Source organism: Mobula birostris, chromosome 7 (genome assembly GCF_030028105.1).
Source record: "Mobula birostris isolate sMobBir1 chromosome 7, sMobBir1.hap1, whole genome shotgun sequence".
Classification (NCBI taxonomy): domain Eukaryota; kingdom Metazoa; phylum Chordata; class Chondrichthyes; order Myliobatiformes; family Myliobatidae; genus Mobula; species Mobula birostris.
Window position 1 is genome coordinate 115,149,734 of NC_092376.1, and position 16,729 is coordinate 115,166,462.

General features: G+C 40.0%; 1 protein-coding gene across 3 annotated transcripts in view; it reads right to left on the minus strand.

The window, feature by feature from the left end:
• The window catches only part of LOC140200389 (drebrin-like), a 203,698-nt gene that overhangs the window by 45,620 nt on the left and 141,349 nt on the right, over positions 1–16,729 (minus strand). For all 3 annotated transcript variants that reach the window (XM_072263652.1, XM_072263651.1, XM_072263653.1), the window contains exons 3-7: positions 12,740–12,852; positions 9,984–10,058; positions 4,599–4,748; positions 3,792–3,869; positions 1,477–1,628 (exon numbers count right to left, since the gene is read on the minus strand). In XM_072263652.1, the coding sequence (XP_072119753.1) occupies positions 1,477–1,628; positions 3,792–3,869; positions 4,599–4,748; positions 9,984–10,058; positions 12,740–12,852 (568 nt within the window). The remainder of the gene's footprint in view (positions 1–1,476; positions 1,629–3,791; positions 3,870–4,598; positions 4,749–9,983; positions 10,059–12,739; positions 12,853–16,729) is intronic.

Here is a 16,729-nt window from a genome sequence, read left to right on the forward strand (position 1 = left end):
TATCATACGGTTGAAGCTGGGAAGCTTCTTACGTCTGTTTGGAATATTATAATAATATAATGGATTTATATTGGAAAAGAAGAGGCAGAAATGTTTATCATCATGACAGTTGTCTGATCTGTACTTACTTACTGTCCACTATGCCACTGGCATTTAGGGCAGTAATGAAGGTCCTCCATTTCTGACAGTATTCAAGGCTTCCTTCCATCATGTCAGTAGCTTCCTCTTGGCTCTCAGTGCAGTCAGTCATGCAAGTCCCAGGTAGAGACTCAGGAATACCGTCGCACTCAGATGTGGAAGGATTTTTCATTACTGTTTCTGCAACAATGTTGTTTGACCAGTCAGGGTTGTTAGCCCTGAGCTGAACCCCCAAACCTGGAGGACCAGTAAGACCACTCTTAGTCTGTCCTCTACCCTTTGATCTATTTGGCATGGGTGACCCTACCAAGAGCCAAAGCATAGCCAACATAGTTCTCCAGGCCATTGAAGCACGCAAGCCTCCAAATCACAAGAAGGTTGTGGTCCTCTTAGAGGTGACTGAGTTCACTGAGGAAAGGGCCACTGGAATCGGCTGAGGCAGGAATCAAAATGAGAGATTGAAATACCTGTAGTCAAAGATTGCAAGTATATTCCACTCGCCAGCTTATACCCTTCTCATGGCCTCACAAAGAACCCATCACCGATACTGTTTAAAAGGGACTAAAATACTCAAAGGTTAGCACACACCCAGGTCTCAGGGCTAGACTTCTGCCATTGACTTCCACAGCTATTTACTCATAGTAGCCAAGAACTGTGGGTTGGAAGTACCACCTACCCACGTAGTTATCTGGCATCTCCTCTTTCCATAAACCTACAGTCTCTCATGAGGTATTATTCTTCACTCTTTCTTGGGTTGGATTCACTTCCCGCACCCCCTGAGGTACAATACACATTTCCTAACTTGAAGTAATGCCAACATGTTGTGATCTTGGGCTTCCTGATGTGTGCAGCTAACAATGACTTACTTTGGAACTAATTACATAGAGTGATCATGCTTATCTGCAGGCAGCACATAGCTATGGGCTGATTGGATACTCCTTTTCCTGAGGGACTATCAGTTAATTTCCTATGTGTCTGACACACTTTGCACAAGGACGTTTAAGCAAAACAGAGGAAAAAGTGTTTTTGTGTTTGAATCACAAATAACTATTGGCAGCAATTTAAAAGATTACAACAGCTTAGAAAAAGTATTTCCATTTGTCATTGGATGATGTCAGAAAACTCACAAGATCTCAGCACCCTTTCAAGCAAAATAGACCAGCCTATAATCATTCCATGCTGTTATCCCCTCTTTCTTCAGATTCACTGAACTATTATCAGCCATCTCAAAGTAGCTTTACTGCACAGAGATGATTAACTCTGGGAAACAGACATGAAGATTTCAGAAACTCACAGCACTGACCTCAAGACAATTATCCATATGTCTAGGAACCATACCTTTCTTCCTCTATCTGTTTCTCGCGTTCTCTGTATCTTTGCTCTCTATCTTCTTGCTCTTTCTTCTCTTGCTCCATTCTCTCTCTCTCAAATTTTTCTCTTTCTTCAATCACTTTCTTGCGCTCCTCTTCTTTTCTCAGCTCCTCCTCTCTCTAGAGAGGGGGAAATAGCAAAAACATGTGAGATTGGAAGTGAAATGTGCAGTAGTTCAAGAGAAAAGGGCCAGTGATGTATGGATGGTGCACCTTTCAAGACAGAATAGAAGCTACTTCATACTTAATGGAAGGAAAATGATTTGCATCGACAGAACAAACAGAAATAACATCAGGAGATGCTAGAGAACCTGGTAGAGCATATAGCACACGTCTCAGATCTGGTACACTTCATCAGGGTTCCACTGAAGGGCCCTGCATATGTAATATTAACTGTTTCTCTTTCCACAGAAGTTGCCTGAGCTGCTGAATTTTTCCTGTATTTTCTGCTTGTATTTCAGATTTCCAGCATCTGCAGTTTTAAAATTGATTTTCACAGAAAGACAAAAATAGGAGTAGGCCATTTGGGCTTTCAAACATTGCTTCACCAGACAACAATGATGCCACTAGCTCCACACAGAGAGAGAACTTCAACCTGGGACATCAATTCTGTTTTTTTTTCCCCCCACACAAATGCTGCCTGGCCTGTTGACTGTTAACAGCATTTTTATATTTAAATTTTAGGTTTATTGTTTCTGTTCTAATTATTAACTTTCATCTGGACAATCAATCAGGTTAGATATCTCTGATATCCCAAATTGGTGAGGCCGAATCTCCAATATTGTGTTCAGTTTTGGTCACCAAGTTACAGAAAGGATATTAATAAGGTTGAAGGAGTGCAGAGAAGGTTTACAAGGATGTTGCTGGGACTTGAGAAACTCAGTTACAGAGAAAGGTTGAATAGGTTAGGACTTTATTCCCTGGAGCATAGAAGAATGAGGGGAGATTTGATAGAGGTATATAAAATTATGATGGGTATAGATAAGGTGAATGCAAGCAGGCTTTTTCCACTCAGGCAAGGGGAGGAAAAAACCAGAGGACATGGGTTAAGGGTGAGGGGGGAAAAGTTTAAAGGGAACATTAGGGGGGGGCTTCTTCACACAGAGAGTGGTGGGAGTATGGAATGAGCTGCCAGACGAGGTGGTAAATGCGGGTTCTTTTTTAACATTTAAGAATAAATTGGACAGATACATGGATGGGAGGTGTATGGAGGGATATGGTCCGTGTGCAGGTCAGTGGGACTAGGCTGAAAATGGTTCGGCAAAGCCAAGAAGGGCCAAAAGGCCTGATTCTGTGCTGCAGTTTTTCTATGGTTTCTAAATGTATTGGTGAGGGGAAAATTAAGTGAAAAACATAGAGGGAAGATGTCAAACATGGTGAGGACATTTTTATAGCTTGTGCCGTTTGCTTGTGGGGTCCACTTGACATTACCGAAATGCTTCCATGTATTCTAATGACTATCCAGTATTTTCAGAAAATAAAAAGGGCAAGTGTGAATTGGATTGATGCAGAAGTAGCTCCGGAAACTAGGTTTGAGAAAACATAGCAAGTTTTCCAGTGAGGTTTGGGAGGTAAAGGAAGAGACAAATATCATGGTTTCTACTGTCATCAAATAAATTATATGGTATCCTTTCCAACTTTTAAATGGGTTAAGTACATTGCTAAGCACTGTCATTCTGTGATCGTTGTGTTAATCAGCCTCTCCAAATAATAACAGCGTACTTTGCACTTACATAGCACTAATTGTCACAGTGACTATACAATTTCCAATCGCTTATCTTCAAAGTCAATCTTCAATCTAGTGCATACTTCTAAATAAGTGCAGTGATATGGGATCCACTCTGGTTCTTAAGAAAATTGTCATTCAAGTCGACAAGAATAATTAGACACAAAGTTTCACAGGTGAAATTAACCTACCACACTGATGCCAATTACTAGTTTTCTTTTGCAATAATTTTGAAAGTCCATCCTTAAAGTCATAATGTAAAACGATTGATTACGTGCCTGAATTTATGAACATATTTGGAACAAGAGCAAAAAGCTTAAATCAGATCTGTGACAAACCGCTAATCATGGCAAATGCAGAAAACCCAGTTAGCAGAAGTTACTAAAGAAAGTGCTAATTCTTTGCACCAGAGTTTAATAAAATCCTTACATTCCTTGGACAAGAATTTTAATGAAATAACATTATGTAGCAGAAAGGTAATAAAGAATCTGAACTTTACTTTGCAAAATGAAATTTCTCTCAGTTGGTAAATGTCTAAAGATTATATTGAGTTGTACCTTTGCTTGTGCCCAGAATAATTCTCTGTTGATTCGTTTCATTTCAATTGCAGCATTGGTCTTTTGGTATGTTGTTCCCTGCAACAGGGAACATATATTAAAGGAAGGAAAAAAAACAACTCTCATTGAAAGATGCAGATTACTGTCACTGAAAGAGAAGTTGCTTGCAGGAACAAGTGGGACTTTCAAATTTACTTTGTATAATTAATCATTTAATCTACAGGCATTCGATATATAGAAATAAATTGAAATTAAGTATCTCTGGTTGTACACACCTCCTATTTAGACTTTGGTAGACTTCTAACTATTATTGAAGTCAGGTACTAGGAATCCTAATTCGTACATTGTTGAATACCTTGAGACCGATAAATGTATCACGATCACAATCATCACACTTTAAAGAATTAAAATTTTAAGGTTAAATCTTCCAAAGCAGTGACCCCTTCGCTATCCCTTTACACATATAATACTGAGACAACTCAGCACTAATAGCATACCTGCTCCCAAGATGCTTAGTTTTTCAAAGTTCAAAGTAAAACCCAGTTGTTTCTACAAACTGGTTATTTAACCTTTCCCATTCCCTATACATTTTAGTTAAATACAGTCAAACAGTAATTGGAACATTTTACACTCAGGCTCTATTATCTTTGAATACATGCCATGGTTGCTTGGTTTTGAATGCAGGGTATTTATTTAACATTCAAGCTAATAACTTTTATTAACTTAAAAACCTGTACATTCATAATTACACTGGCATTCTCCAGCACCTTACACCTTAGCTATTGTCAGCTACTGTCTTCTACTCACCACTGGACCCAGCAAGTCTTCATCCTCTTTAAGATGGAGTCGGCGTAAGACTGGGCTGGAAACATGCATTGTGCCATTAGTCAATTTCTGCCGGATAGCGGTGGAATCCACATCTTCAGGACTGCTGGCATTAACAATAACATTTGCCCCCTGATTGGAATTGGGAAAAGAGTAGGTAAAGAGGGTGAAAATCAGGTAGAAACTTTTGAAGGAAGTTGGAAAGTATTGAATAAAACTTCTCCCCCCCCCCAAATTGTCTTTCATCAACTCCACACCTTGAAAGAACTGATTCTTGCTTGAGAATGCTGCTAGTCTTCGTTCACTTTACATTGAGATTAATGGCTGGACAAATGCTAGAGATCTCTTTTGAGTAGGACATCTGCAAATATGACTGACCAAGTAACCACAGATTTATGAAAGCAAGCTTGTGAAGAAATTTGTGAGTGGTATTAAAGGAAACCCAATACTTTCCATACAACATTCAATAAGGCAGCGCACAAGTAGACGCTAACTTAGTAGTCAAGAGTTTGTCATTGGTTAACTAGCAAATAGATTGGAATAATCAGTTTTGGGATCCTGCAAGGATCAGCAGTTCAGGCTCACTCACTTAAATTTATTAAAAGAAGGTACCATGTATAAATTATCTAAATATCTCTCAAACCTGGGATCTCAACCACCAATAAGGACGAGGACACCCAGGTATGAGAGCAGAACCTTTTGCAGTTTCTCCTTCCACTGCAGACCACTGTGATTTGTAAATACATTTGTGGTCCTTCATCACCACAGGGTTCAAATCCTAAACAATGGCAATGTAGGAGTACCCTCCACAACACCTCAGTCATTCGAAAAGGACAGATTACCATCATCTTCTGAAAGGCATGGATGGTCTGGCATTAAATGTTGGCTCTGCTAACAATGCCAAGATCCTCCAAAAATGAATCAAACAAAATATGGTAGGTGGCCAGGTAGGAAAGTGAGGCATCAGGGGAACACAAGGGGTCTGTAAAGCATACAGAAATAAAATGCAGAGAAATATGAATTTCCAAAGGAAAAATAAAGTACTGATTGAGGACCCCTTATCTAAAATGCTTGGGGCCAGAAATGTTTTGGATTTTTCAGATTTTGGATAAATAATGAGATGGCTTGGGATCACCATCATTTCTAACTCTGAACTTATGTGCTACCAGTAAGCAGTCTTTGACTTAGGCAACACACATCAAAATTGCTGGTGAACGCAGCAGGCCAGGCAGCATCTCTAGGAAGAGGTACAGTCGACATTTCAGGCCGAGACCCTCATTCCTGTTGTTTGAGTCTTTGTCTTACACTTGTTCATCAAACATGTGCAATAAACAGTAAAAATTACTACATACCATTAATGTAATGAAAATATAAAGTATGCAGGGTAACAATAGCAGCACGGCAGCATTAAGAGAATACCTGAATCAATTATTGAACAACAACAACAAACAGCAACTGGCTTTCAGTTGCCACCTACAATGAGGTGTTTTGATTACACTGTATTTGTAGTTTATTTTCTTTTACAATTTTATGTTTGGTATAAAAACAATCAGGATTGTAGACTTGTTCTAATGTTAGATTTTCATCAGCAATGCTTTAAAAATTTAATGTTATTATGTAAGGTATAAAAACCAATCAGCATCGTAGACTTGCTCTGGTGCTAGATTTTTTTATCAGCGACGCTTTAAAAATTTATGCCGTTATGTAAGGTATAAGAACAACCAGCATCATAGACTTGTTCTGATGCTAGATTTTCATGATAAGCAGATGCTTTAAAAATTTAATGCCGTGTCTTTTCTGAAATTTCTGCAAACAGCCTGCTGAATATTCACAATTACTTTCAATTTTCAGTTCGTCGTGATAGATCTTTGCTTGTTTCATGATCAGCATATTGTTATGCAGCACATGTTCTCTCCGATGCTGACAATACATGATTGAGATCTTTTTTTCAATTTATGCAGAGTTATTCTGTTTTGTTACTTCTGTTCATTACATATGTGAGGTGACTTCTCAGAACTGTCTGTGGTGTGCAGACACCTGCACATTGCCTGGGAACTTCCTCAGCATCTTGTGGAATTTTCCATTTGTGATGTCAAGTCAATGCACAAAAAAATTTCAGAGGTTTTTGGATTTTAGAATTTCAGAAAGGGAGTATTCAACCTGGGCAGGTTTCCCCCGCCATCCGAAGGTAGAGCGTTCCTGTGAAACGGTTCGTAAGCCGGAATGTCGTAAAGCGAAGAAGCAATTACCATTTATTTATATGGGAAAATTTTGTGAGCGTTCGCAGACCCAAAAATAACCTACCAAATCGTGCCAAATAACATAAAACCTAAAATAACAGTAGCATATAGTAAAAGCAGGAATAATATGATAAATACACAGCCTATATAAAGTAGAAATACCTCTCCACAATCATTACTGCACTGTTCTCCGTAACGAAAATCTCACGCAAGCGCCATCAGCAGATAATCTCACGCAAGCGCCGTCGGCAGAAACACAGCGCATGCGCTCTCCAGTAACCTTCAAGCTATGAAGCTGCCAAATCATACCAAATAACACGTAAAAATACACAGCCTATATAAAATAGAAATAATGTATGTACAGGGTAGTATCACTTACCGGAATCGGGACAGCGCCGAGCACACTGATGATGGTGTGTTAGGCTGAGTCGTCGCAGGTTGGGCTGGTGCAGTGGCCCCGACCCTCCGGGCCACCAACCGATACTGATTCGCAAAGCATGCAGGGGTGCAGCGGTAGCTGGGAGGCACATAGCATATCTTTAAGAAAAAAGCTAAAACAAACATGCTAATTAATTAGGTGCCGCCCGGCACGTAAATGTCAGCCCAGATCAGTGCCGATTTCTGATTGCGTCGTCTCTGATCTAGGTCGACAATTACGTGTCAGGCGGCACCTAATTAATTAGCATGCTTATTTCTGCTTTTTTCTTAAAGATGTTCCGTGTGCCTCCCGGCTACCGCTGCAGTCTCCGCGAATTGGTATCTGTCCGTGGCCCAGGGGTTGGGATGGTGGGACACTGGGGTGTCATCTCGTCATCGTCTGTTTCCAATAGGGCAGGCAGTTCATCTTCTGTCTCTGCCCGCCTCGATGTCGAAGGTCGAGGTTCGTCGCCTGCTGTGGCTGATGTGGAAGGCTTGCTTGACTGCTGAGCCTCGCGCATTTTTCTATCACACAGTTCTTTGTAAGGACTCAAACCATCTTGCAAATATCCCCTAAACCTACGTGCCCTTTCAAAATTAAAGTCGTACTTCATCATTGCAGCGAAAATCTCACGCAGTTACTTCACGTTCAGTTTGCTACTGCATTCGGTTTCGATTGTTATCCTTTTTTCTTCCAATCGCATCAGCTCTTCATCTATCAGATCTTGGTCATGGGATGCCAAAACCTCTAACATCATCTTCATCAACTTCCACAAGCTAAACTCACTTTGTCCTTACTTCGTTCACCACAATCGAAACGCTTAATTATGTCTAGTTTTACACTAAGTGTAACACCCTTACGAGCTCTTTTAGGCTTTTCCGATACCATAGAACCCATCTTGCAAACGACTGCTCACAGGCATGTGTTTAAGCAATGCCGGCAAGAATGCCATTCCGAATCCGGGGGAGAGCGGCTGCTTGGGGTGCGCGCTGCCTTTTATCGCGCGCTGATTTTTTATTGCGCGCTGCTTTTTTTTCGTAACAGTGAAAACACCTTCTGTTAGTGAAAACAGGGTACTAATGTAGGTCTTTCGTAACAGTGAGGTTTCGTAAAGCGAACGTTCGAAAAGCGGGGGACACCTGTAGTAAAATACTTTTAAGTGGATGGAGACTTTTTGATATGGATATTGATATCAAAAAGTTCTTGAGCAGGAATTTTAGCCTTTTAATTTAGTTTTTATTAAAACTGGATAATAATTTACAGACTGTGGGCTGAAGTAGTGTGTGTAATTTAACCTGCTTATCCAATGAAGAACTTAAATAGTGCAGTGTAGCTTGACTGGAATAAATTTCTGAAATCAGACTATTGTACTAAGTGGAAAAATGTTCTAGAATTTGGAAGGATGATATTTTCCAATCATGCATATCCTAAAATGATAGATGCTTCCCCTAGATAAGATGACTTAAACTAGGATCATCAGCTCAAAATACATAGTCGAGAATTTAAGATTAAAATTAAATGAGGAGCTGCTTCATTTTTCATAACAAAACCAATACATTCTTGGATACTAAATAATTTAAGGGACATGGAGCCAAGATACATTGGCACAGCTATGTATGTAACAATAAGCACTTCTGTCATAAAAACACCAGTGACCTCAATGTGATTTTAATTTTGAGCGTCATCTCCATGAAGTTTGCACATCCTCTTATTGTGTGAGTTTCTCCCAGGAGTTCAAGTTTTTTCCCCTACTGTAAAAATAGGGTTAATTGATTATTATAAATGTAGGTGAATCAGGGAGCAACACACACTCGAGTGTGAATAGGCTACAAGGAAACAGTAAAGGAACGGAGACCGATGGGAAGCGTCAGAGAGCCAGTACAGACAACATTGGATAAATACCTTCCTTTTATATCACAATAACAAAGCAGAATATTGCCCATGATTTAAATAAAAAGCAGATTCTGCTTTTACAACTAAATAACCTATTGGTGCTTTCTTTTTACATGCACAAGTAGTTACTCTTCATGAACGAGCATTGAAAGTATCAGATATTTCACAAGTATTGTACTGCAGCTCGGTGCTTGCATCCATCTTTCCGAAACAAAACCATCCCATAAACCAAACTAAATCTCTAACTAGTCTAACTCCTCCACCAACTCTATACATCCCAGTTTATGTCAGCAATTACCAGAAGATTTTAAAATCAAAGTTGAAGTCGAGCTTTATTGACATTTGCCTAAGTACAGTGCAATGGAAAACAAAAAAAATAGCATTATATCCTGGATCTTTAAAGGCATACACTTTTCCCAGTAGTCAAAATGTTTCTAAACCTTTTCATTATTGATTTGATGGTTCGCTTCTTAACGATTGCAATTATATTTAGCAGCAGTTCACAATGATCAAGATGACTGAAATATATTATAATTTGTTGTTTCTCTCATTTTAATCATTTAGTTCATCAATCTGCAGCAGACTACAATTAAACAAGTAGCCAGTGAACAGTTGATGCGTAGCAAAAAGGGATAATGTGCCTCTTCATCAAGGTAAAGTGCCTTACCTTGATGAATTGACTAACAGTGAAGAAATTGCATTTTCCTGATCTCACTAGTCATTGTCAGTGACTGAATTATATTTCGGGCAGTTTATTTAAACATAATGAAGGGTATAAACATAATGAATCTGAAAATCAGAGAGAAGCACACTTGCCTGGAAGAAGTCTGCAATTGTGGGCACATGACTAGCACATGTGCATTTTCGATGATCATCCACATCTTCACCCACCTAAGGAAAAGAAATTTAAAAGGTGAAGGCTGTGCCAAAGCAGCGGTTAAACAACTACACAATTTCCTATGCAGCAGTTTATAGGGAATTAATCTCTCTGGCCACTCTTACATCAAACAATTGTCCGTATTGACTATAAAGGAGAAAGGTAAATTAGCCCCCCCCCCCACCACTTAGGAGATTGGTGAAAGAAGAGGAAGAATGGCTGATGGAATGAGGCTCGGTGAGTCTTTCAGAGGTTGTTGAGAGAGGGGCAGCAAGGAGCCATAGCCTCAGTTACCAAGGGGCCAGCCCTGGGATAGGTACAGTATTGTTTAAGGGATGGTTTAGAAATTTCCCACAAATTCAAGTCATCCCTCAAAACCACTGCTGTCACATGCTGTTAGGGAAAAATAAAAGCTGGAAATGCACATAATTAATAGATTAAAACATTTGAAATAATGTTTTGGTATTTTGCAGAGCAATGTCAATGGCTCTGCATCCAACTGCCACCAACTGCCCACATAAGAGCACACTTAGAACACAGAACATTACAGCACACGGACAGTTTAAGATTTTCCTGCCTACGTCTATGAATGAGGAAGCCTAAAATCTGCGGCACTACCGTTTTTCAGTGTTTCTTTCTCCACGTCCCAACAGTGGAATCCACTGTGACAACATTACAGTGAAACTTCTTCATGAATAACCAGGGACCGGACCTGGCATATCTTATTTGCAGGCAACCAAATCAAGCTCTCGTATTCATAGACCTTTTGTTTTAATTTTAATGCTTTCCAGCTAACTTTTCAGTTATTTAATAATTTAAGGTCTTTTAAAAAGCTGTGCAAAGTTTTTAACAGCTACTTCTCATTTTTTGTGTGCAAGCCCCGTCTATCCACAGTCCATATGACAAATTGTTCCCTTTCACATGCTCATGATCTCATCTTTGATTCTTTTGCCACTTACCACCCCAAGGTAATTTACAGTAAATTACCAGCGCAGCGTTGGGAGGTGGGATAAAAGCTACACAGCATCAGAGCTCACTGCCTGCAAAGCCCTAAACTCAGAAGGAGATTTTAACCCCTATCCAATATAGGCATCTATGGGTACCTTCGGTATAGAGAGGTTATATTGTGTGAATCTACTCTTCAAAGTTTAACTTACTTCCCTGTCTAGTCTCTGCAATGAGGTTTAGCTGCCAATTGCCACTATTTAAGTGCTGGGCTCCATCTTCTACTAAGGAGGAGATGCTTCCGGCAAATGAAGTTGTTTAAATATAGTTTAGTTTCTTTTTAATAATTCACATTTAAATTTAGACAAATAGTTCTTAACACTCATTTAAAACATTGGGGATTTCTGATTTATAAAAGATTTCTGAATTACAAAAGATTTAGAAACTACAAAAAATTTCCAAACATAGGTGATATTCTTATGAACTATAATTATGTACAAAGCATTGCAGATGAATGAGTCATCCGTTGCAGAAAATGAAGTTTAATGAATAAATTTTAGACATTCTTTCTGTTTCCATGTCTTTCTGTTATTCCTCACAATCCCCACTGCTTTCTAACACTGTTTTGCCACTAGTTGACATCATCTGCATGTGATATTTTTCAGATACCTTTGCTGGGACAAAGTAATTCACATAAATGATCTTAAAACTTCTAGTGACAGAGATCACAGACACCCAAAATTAATGTTGTGGGGGTTATCCCTCTGGGTACACAAATATCCCAACTATTGATTGTTCAACTCTACCTGTGACCATATTTGATGTACAAAGTGACAAAATCAATCTGGTCTGCAAGCTTCCTCGAAGTCAGCCACAATGGTGCAAATAACTTAGTGTTGTCTGGTTTGATGCAGGCCAATTAACATAACACTATTCTCTTATGTTCATTAAACCTGAGCCTACAAGAATTAATTGGTTGGTTTTTTACTGAGCAAGGAATATTGGTTGGAATAGGTGTTCCCAACTTGGGGTCCATGGACCTCAATGTTGAGAATCCCTGGGTTAGAAGTTCAACTTTGCTATGAACAACTCTGTCCCTTTGGAAAGGTTCTTCTGCTGTATTAAAAAGCTGAGGTTAGCAATAATCCTTTTGGGCCCTGGGAAGTGAATAGCCATCAATCAGGGGGAACGTGCAATCTCCGCACAGAGAAGAGCAGGGGTCAGGATTGAACCCTGGAGTTGACATGCAGCAGTACTTACTGATAAGTGCTGTACCACCCCTAAACAAGCTGCAGTGGGCAGTAGCGCCTTTCAGACAGGTGATTGCACAAGGCAGGTCTGAAGACTTTTTGTAGGTCAGCATTAACAGCAGGCTACACATCACTGATGATGCTAAGAACTTGCTAGTAATTATATTTTTAGAGCACATAGGTCATAAGCAATAATTATTATTTTAAAACTTGCTTAACCTAATGTAACTAAGTGTTAATTTTTTTCTGGAAATATATGAAATGGAAATGATTTCCTTCAGTTTATAGTCAAATGCTCCAAATAGAACAGTCTGCATATTCACGCTGATTCACCCAGCCCCCAGCTTTGGGATTGCCAACACAAGCCTAACAGTCCCTGCCGCTATCAGCTTCAGCAAGAACATTTGCAGGATTGTCCTTACTCAACATTATCTGGGACATTAATTTTTGGTGATTTGCACCCTTTAAAAACAGTCCAACTGACATGAAAAATTGCTTACCCAGTTTATCAGGACATACTTGGGCAGACCAGAACCAGAGTCCTTGATGCTACAGAATCCATACATCACACTTTGATTGTCAAACTTTGTGGCGATTTCCTGCAGACCACCCGCTGAACAATGAGAAGGAAAAACTTGTCAGAGAGTTTAAGAGCACATAATGAATGCTGTTTATAATTGAAACCTTAGCCTTTCCATAGAGCTGGATCCCACTTTGAAATAATACAGCCAGCAAATAAGTTAGTCATTACACATCTGTGGAATTAACCAGTCACTCTCCAACCTCCTTGTTTAATTCATGCGCTCACAGAGTTAAAGAAAAACCAGGAACTGTTGGCATAGCTCAACTCTCAGCTAAATAAAAACTCAGTGGTAAATGGGACATTTTAAGTTGATGAAGGGCAGGAGGTTGCTGGGATCTGAGGCCCCACACCACTGGTTGCTCAGGCTTACCTGGTTCACTTCAGTAAGCTGGATTTCATAGTCTTAACGTGCTTGTGCAAGACCAGGAAACAAATATCACCTGCCAGTGTGAAAGGCTGTTTGCTGGAACATTACTGCATCACAACAAAGGAATGGCCCTAATGAACAGATGTAGTGACAGTGAAGGGTCAGGAAACACTATAAATATCTTAAGAGACAGAAAGATTAGACATTTGGCCCATTGTGCCTATTGAGTCACTTGGCTGGTCTTTTACCTCCAATCCATTTCCCTGAATGAGTGGCTTATCCTTGATTTCTTTAATGCCTTAAAATATATTAATGGTGGGCTTAGCCTCCGCAACTCTCTTGGGTGGTGAACTAAAAGATTTACCACCCCCTGGGTGAAGACATTTCTTCTCATCTTAGTCCTGAAAGGATGCCCACTTATTTTGGCACTGAGCCCTGGATTCAGAAATCACATCTAGAGGAAACAAACCATAGATTAACCCCATCAAGCCTTGTAAGAATGTGTGTATAAATGAAATGATGATGAAGCAATTTACTTAAAACAAAACAGGTGCATAGATATCTTATCTCCTTATCCCCGTTCTAACGGGAAGTCAGTCTATTCTGAGACTGTCCCACTATTGGAAACATCTTCTCCATGTCCACTCTATCCAATACTCGATGGGTTTCAATGAGATTCCCCTCCCACCACTCATCAAAACCCCACTGCATACAGGCCCAGAAACAAACACTCCTTATACATCAACACTTGCACTCTGGTAGAAGGAACATCATTCTTGTAAATCTCTTCTGGATCCTCTCCAGTGCCAGCACATCCTTTCTTAGATATGGGCAAAAAAAAACTCTCACAACATTCCAGATGTGGTCTGACTAACACCTTATAAAACCTTAGCACATTAGATCCTTGTTTTCATATTCTAGTCCTCTCGGAATGAATGCTAATGCTGCATTTGACTTCCTTACTACCAACTTAATCTGCAAGTTAATCTTCAGGGAATCCTGTACTAGGACTCTAAAACCTCCTTGCACCTTGGATTTTTGAATTTGCTCCCTTTAGAAAATAGTCTATGCTTTTATTCTTTCTACCAGAGTGCATGACCATATAGGTCCCAACAGTATATTCCATCTGCCACTTCTTTGCCTATTTTCCTAATCTATCCAAATCCTTCTGCAGACTCCCTGCTTCCTCAACACTACCTGTCCCTCAACCAATCTTTGCATTATTCAGAAATTTGGCCAAAGATCTTTGTCTTCTGCCAGTCAGCAATGTTCCCCCTATTTTGTAATGACCAGTGCGCACAATAATCTTGTGCTGTGCAACGTTTTTGTGCAGTGCCAACAACGTGTGCACACTGAGTTTTTAAGTGGAAATAGAATTGAAGGTATTCTAAGGATAATAAACTACCAAGTCCTGTTTCATTAGGCCATTCCACTGTAAAATGAACTAGCAGTTCCTCTGCATTTCTTGCCCTTTGCTTCTTTGGAATTCGACATAGTGATCCAATAACTTCTTCAATAAAAATCAGTATAAGCCAGTTCTAAAATCTGCAGACAAATCATGGCAAACTCCACATTGTCAATATCATCCACACCAGAAACCAGAAAAGGAAATGTGATTGTTTATGATCATGAAATACACTTAAGATGCCAAAAGGTGACAACCCTTTGTGCACAATTCAAATTCCTTTGTGCGCTAGTAGCAAAAGATGTGTGTACATGCACACCTTAGAGGGAACATTGCTGGTCAGCCAGCCTTCTTTCTGTGCTAGTATCTTTCCAATAATATCATGGGCTTTCTCTTGTTCAGTAGCCTCATGTGTGGCACCTTATTTTAAAGGACTTTCGAAAATTCAAGTAAACACCATCCACTGGCCCTCCCTTGCCTATCCTACAAAGAACTCCAACTACTTTGTCAGGCAATATTTCACCTTAAGAAAACCATGCTGACTTCGGCCTGTTTAATTGTGTTCATCCAAGTCACCCAAAACCTCATCCTTAAATAATGAACTCTAACATCTTTCTAGCCTTCTGACTCCCTCAAACACCAGATGCTGAACATGCTAGAAATCCAGAGTAACACATTCAAAATAAGGGAGGAACACCAGGGACCAGGCAGCATCTATGGAAAGGAATAAATTGTTGATGTTTCAGGCCAAGACCCTTCATCAGAACTGGAGGGGGAAGAAGTCAGAATAAGGTGGCCTCATTGTGGCAGTAGAGGAGACCACGAACTAACATGTTGGAATGGGAGTGGGAAATGGTTCCCACAGGAAAATCCTGTTTGTTGGGAATGGAGCAAAGGTACTTGACAAAATGGTACCCCAATCTACGTCGGTTCTCACCAATGTAGAGCAGGCCACATCAGGAGCATCAGATACAGTAGACAACCCCAACAGATTTGCAGGTGAAGTTCTGCCTCACATGGCTGGGCTGTCTGGGGCCTTGTATGGAGGTCAGGGAGGAGGTGAACAGGTAGGTCAAGCATTTCTGCATGCAGGGATAAGTGCTGGAAGGGAGGAATGGACAAGTAAATCACAGAAGCAATATTCCTACGTAAAGTGGAGCGTGGGAAGGAGGTAAAGATATGTTTGGTTGTAGGATCCCATTGAATATGGTGGAAGTTGTGGAGAGTGGTGCACTGAATATGGAGGCTCATGGGGTAGCAGATTAGGACAAGACAAATTCTATCCCAGTTAAGGCAGTTGGGTGATGGGGTGAGGACAGATGTCTGGGAAACGGAGGTAATGTAGGTGAGGGCAGTATCAATGGTGGAAACCCTGCTCTTTGAAGAATGAAGACATCACTGATATTCTGGAAAGGAAAGCCTCATCCTGGGAACAGATGTGTTAGAGACAAAGGAACAAAGGAACCTCCCTCCCTTCCCGAAGAGTGGAATGACATTTGTGATTTTTGAGTCCTCTGGAATCATTCTGGAATCTAGTGCATCTTGGAAGATCACTACTAATCTCCACAGTTTCTTCAGCGACCTCTTTCACAACCCTAGGGTGTAGTCTATCTGGTTCAGGTGACTTATCTTCCTTCTGAAGCATCTTCTTTATAGTAATAGTGACTGCACTCAATTCCGACCCATGACAATCTCGAATTTCTGCATGCTGTTGCTGTCTTCCACAGTGAAGCGTGACACAAAATTCAGTTCATCTGTCATCTCTTTCTTGTCTATTACTCCAACTCCAGCATTATTTTAGAGCAGTCTGATGTCCACACTTGCCTCTTTTTTACTTTTCACACATCTGAAATTTTTTTTGTATTCTGTTTTATACTATTGGCTAGCTTACCTTCAAATTCATCTTTTCTCTCAATTTTTAGTTGTCTTCTGTTCATTTTTAAAAGTTTCTCAATCCTCTAGCTTCCCAGTGATTCTTGCTATATTGTATGCCATCTCATTTGCTTATATGCTCTCTTTGGCATCCCTTGTCAGCTACAATTGCCTCATTCTCCCATTAAAATACTACTTCTTTGGGGTGAACCAATTCTGCTTCTTCTGAATTATTCTGAAACAACTCTAGCTATTGCTGCACC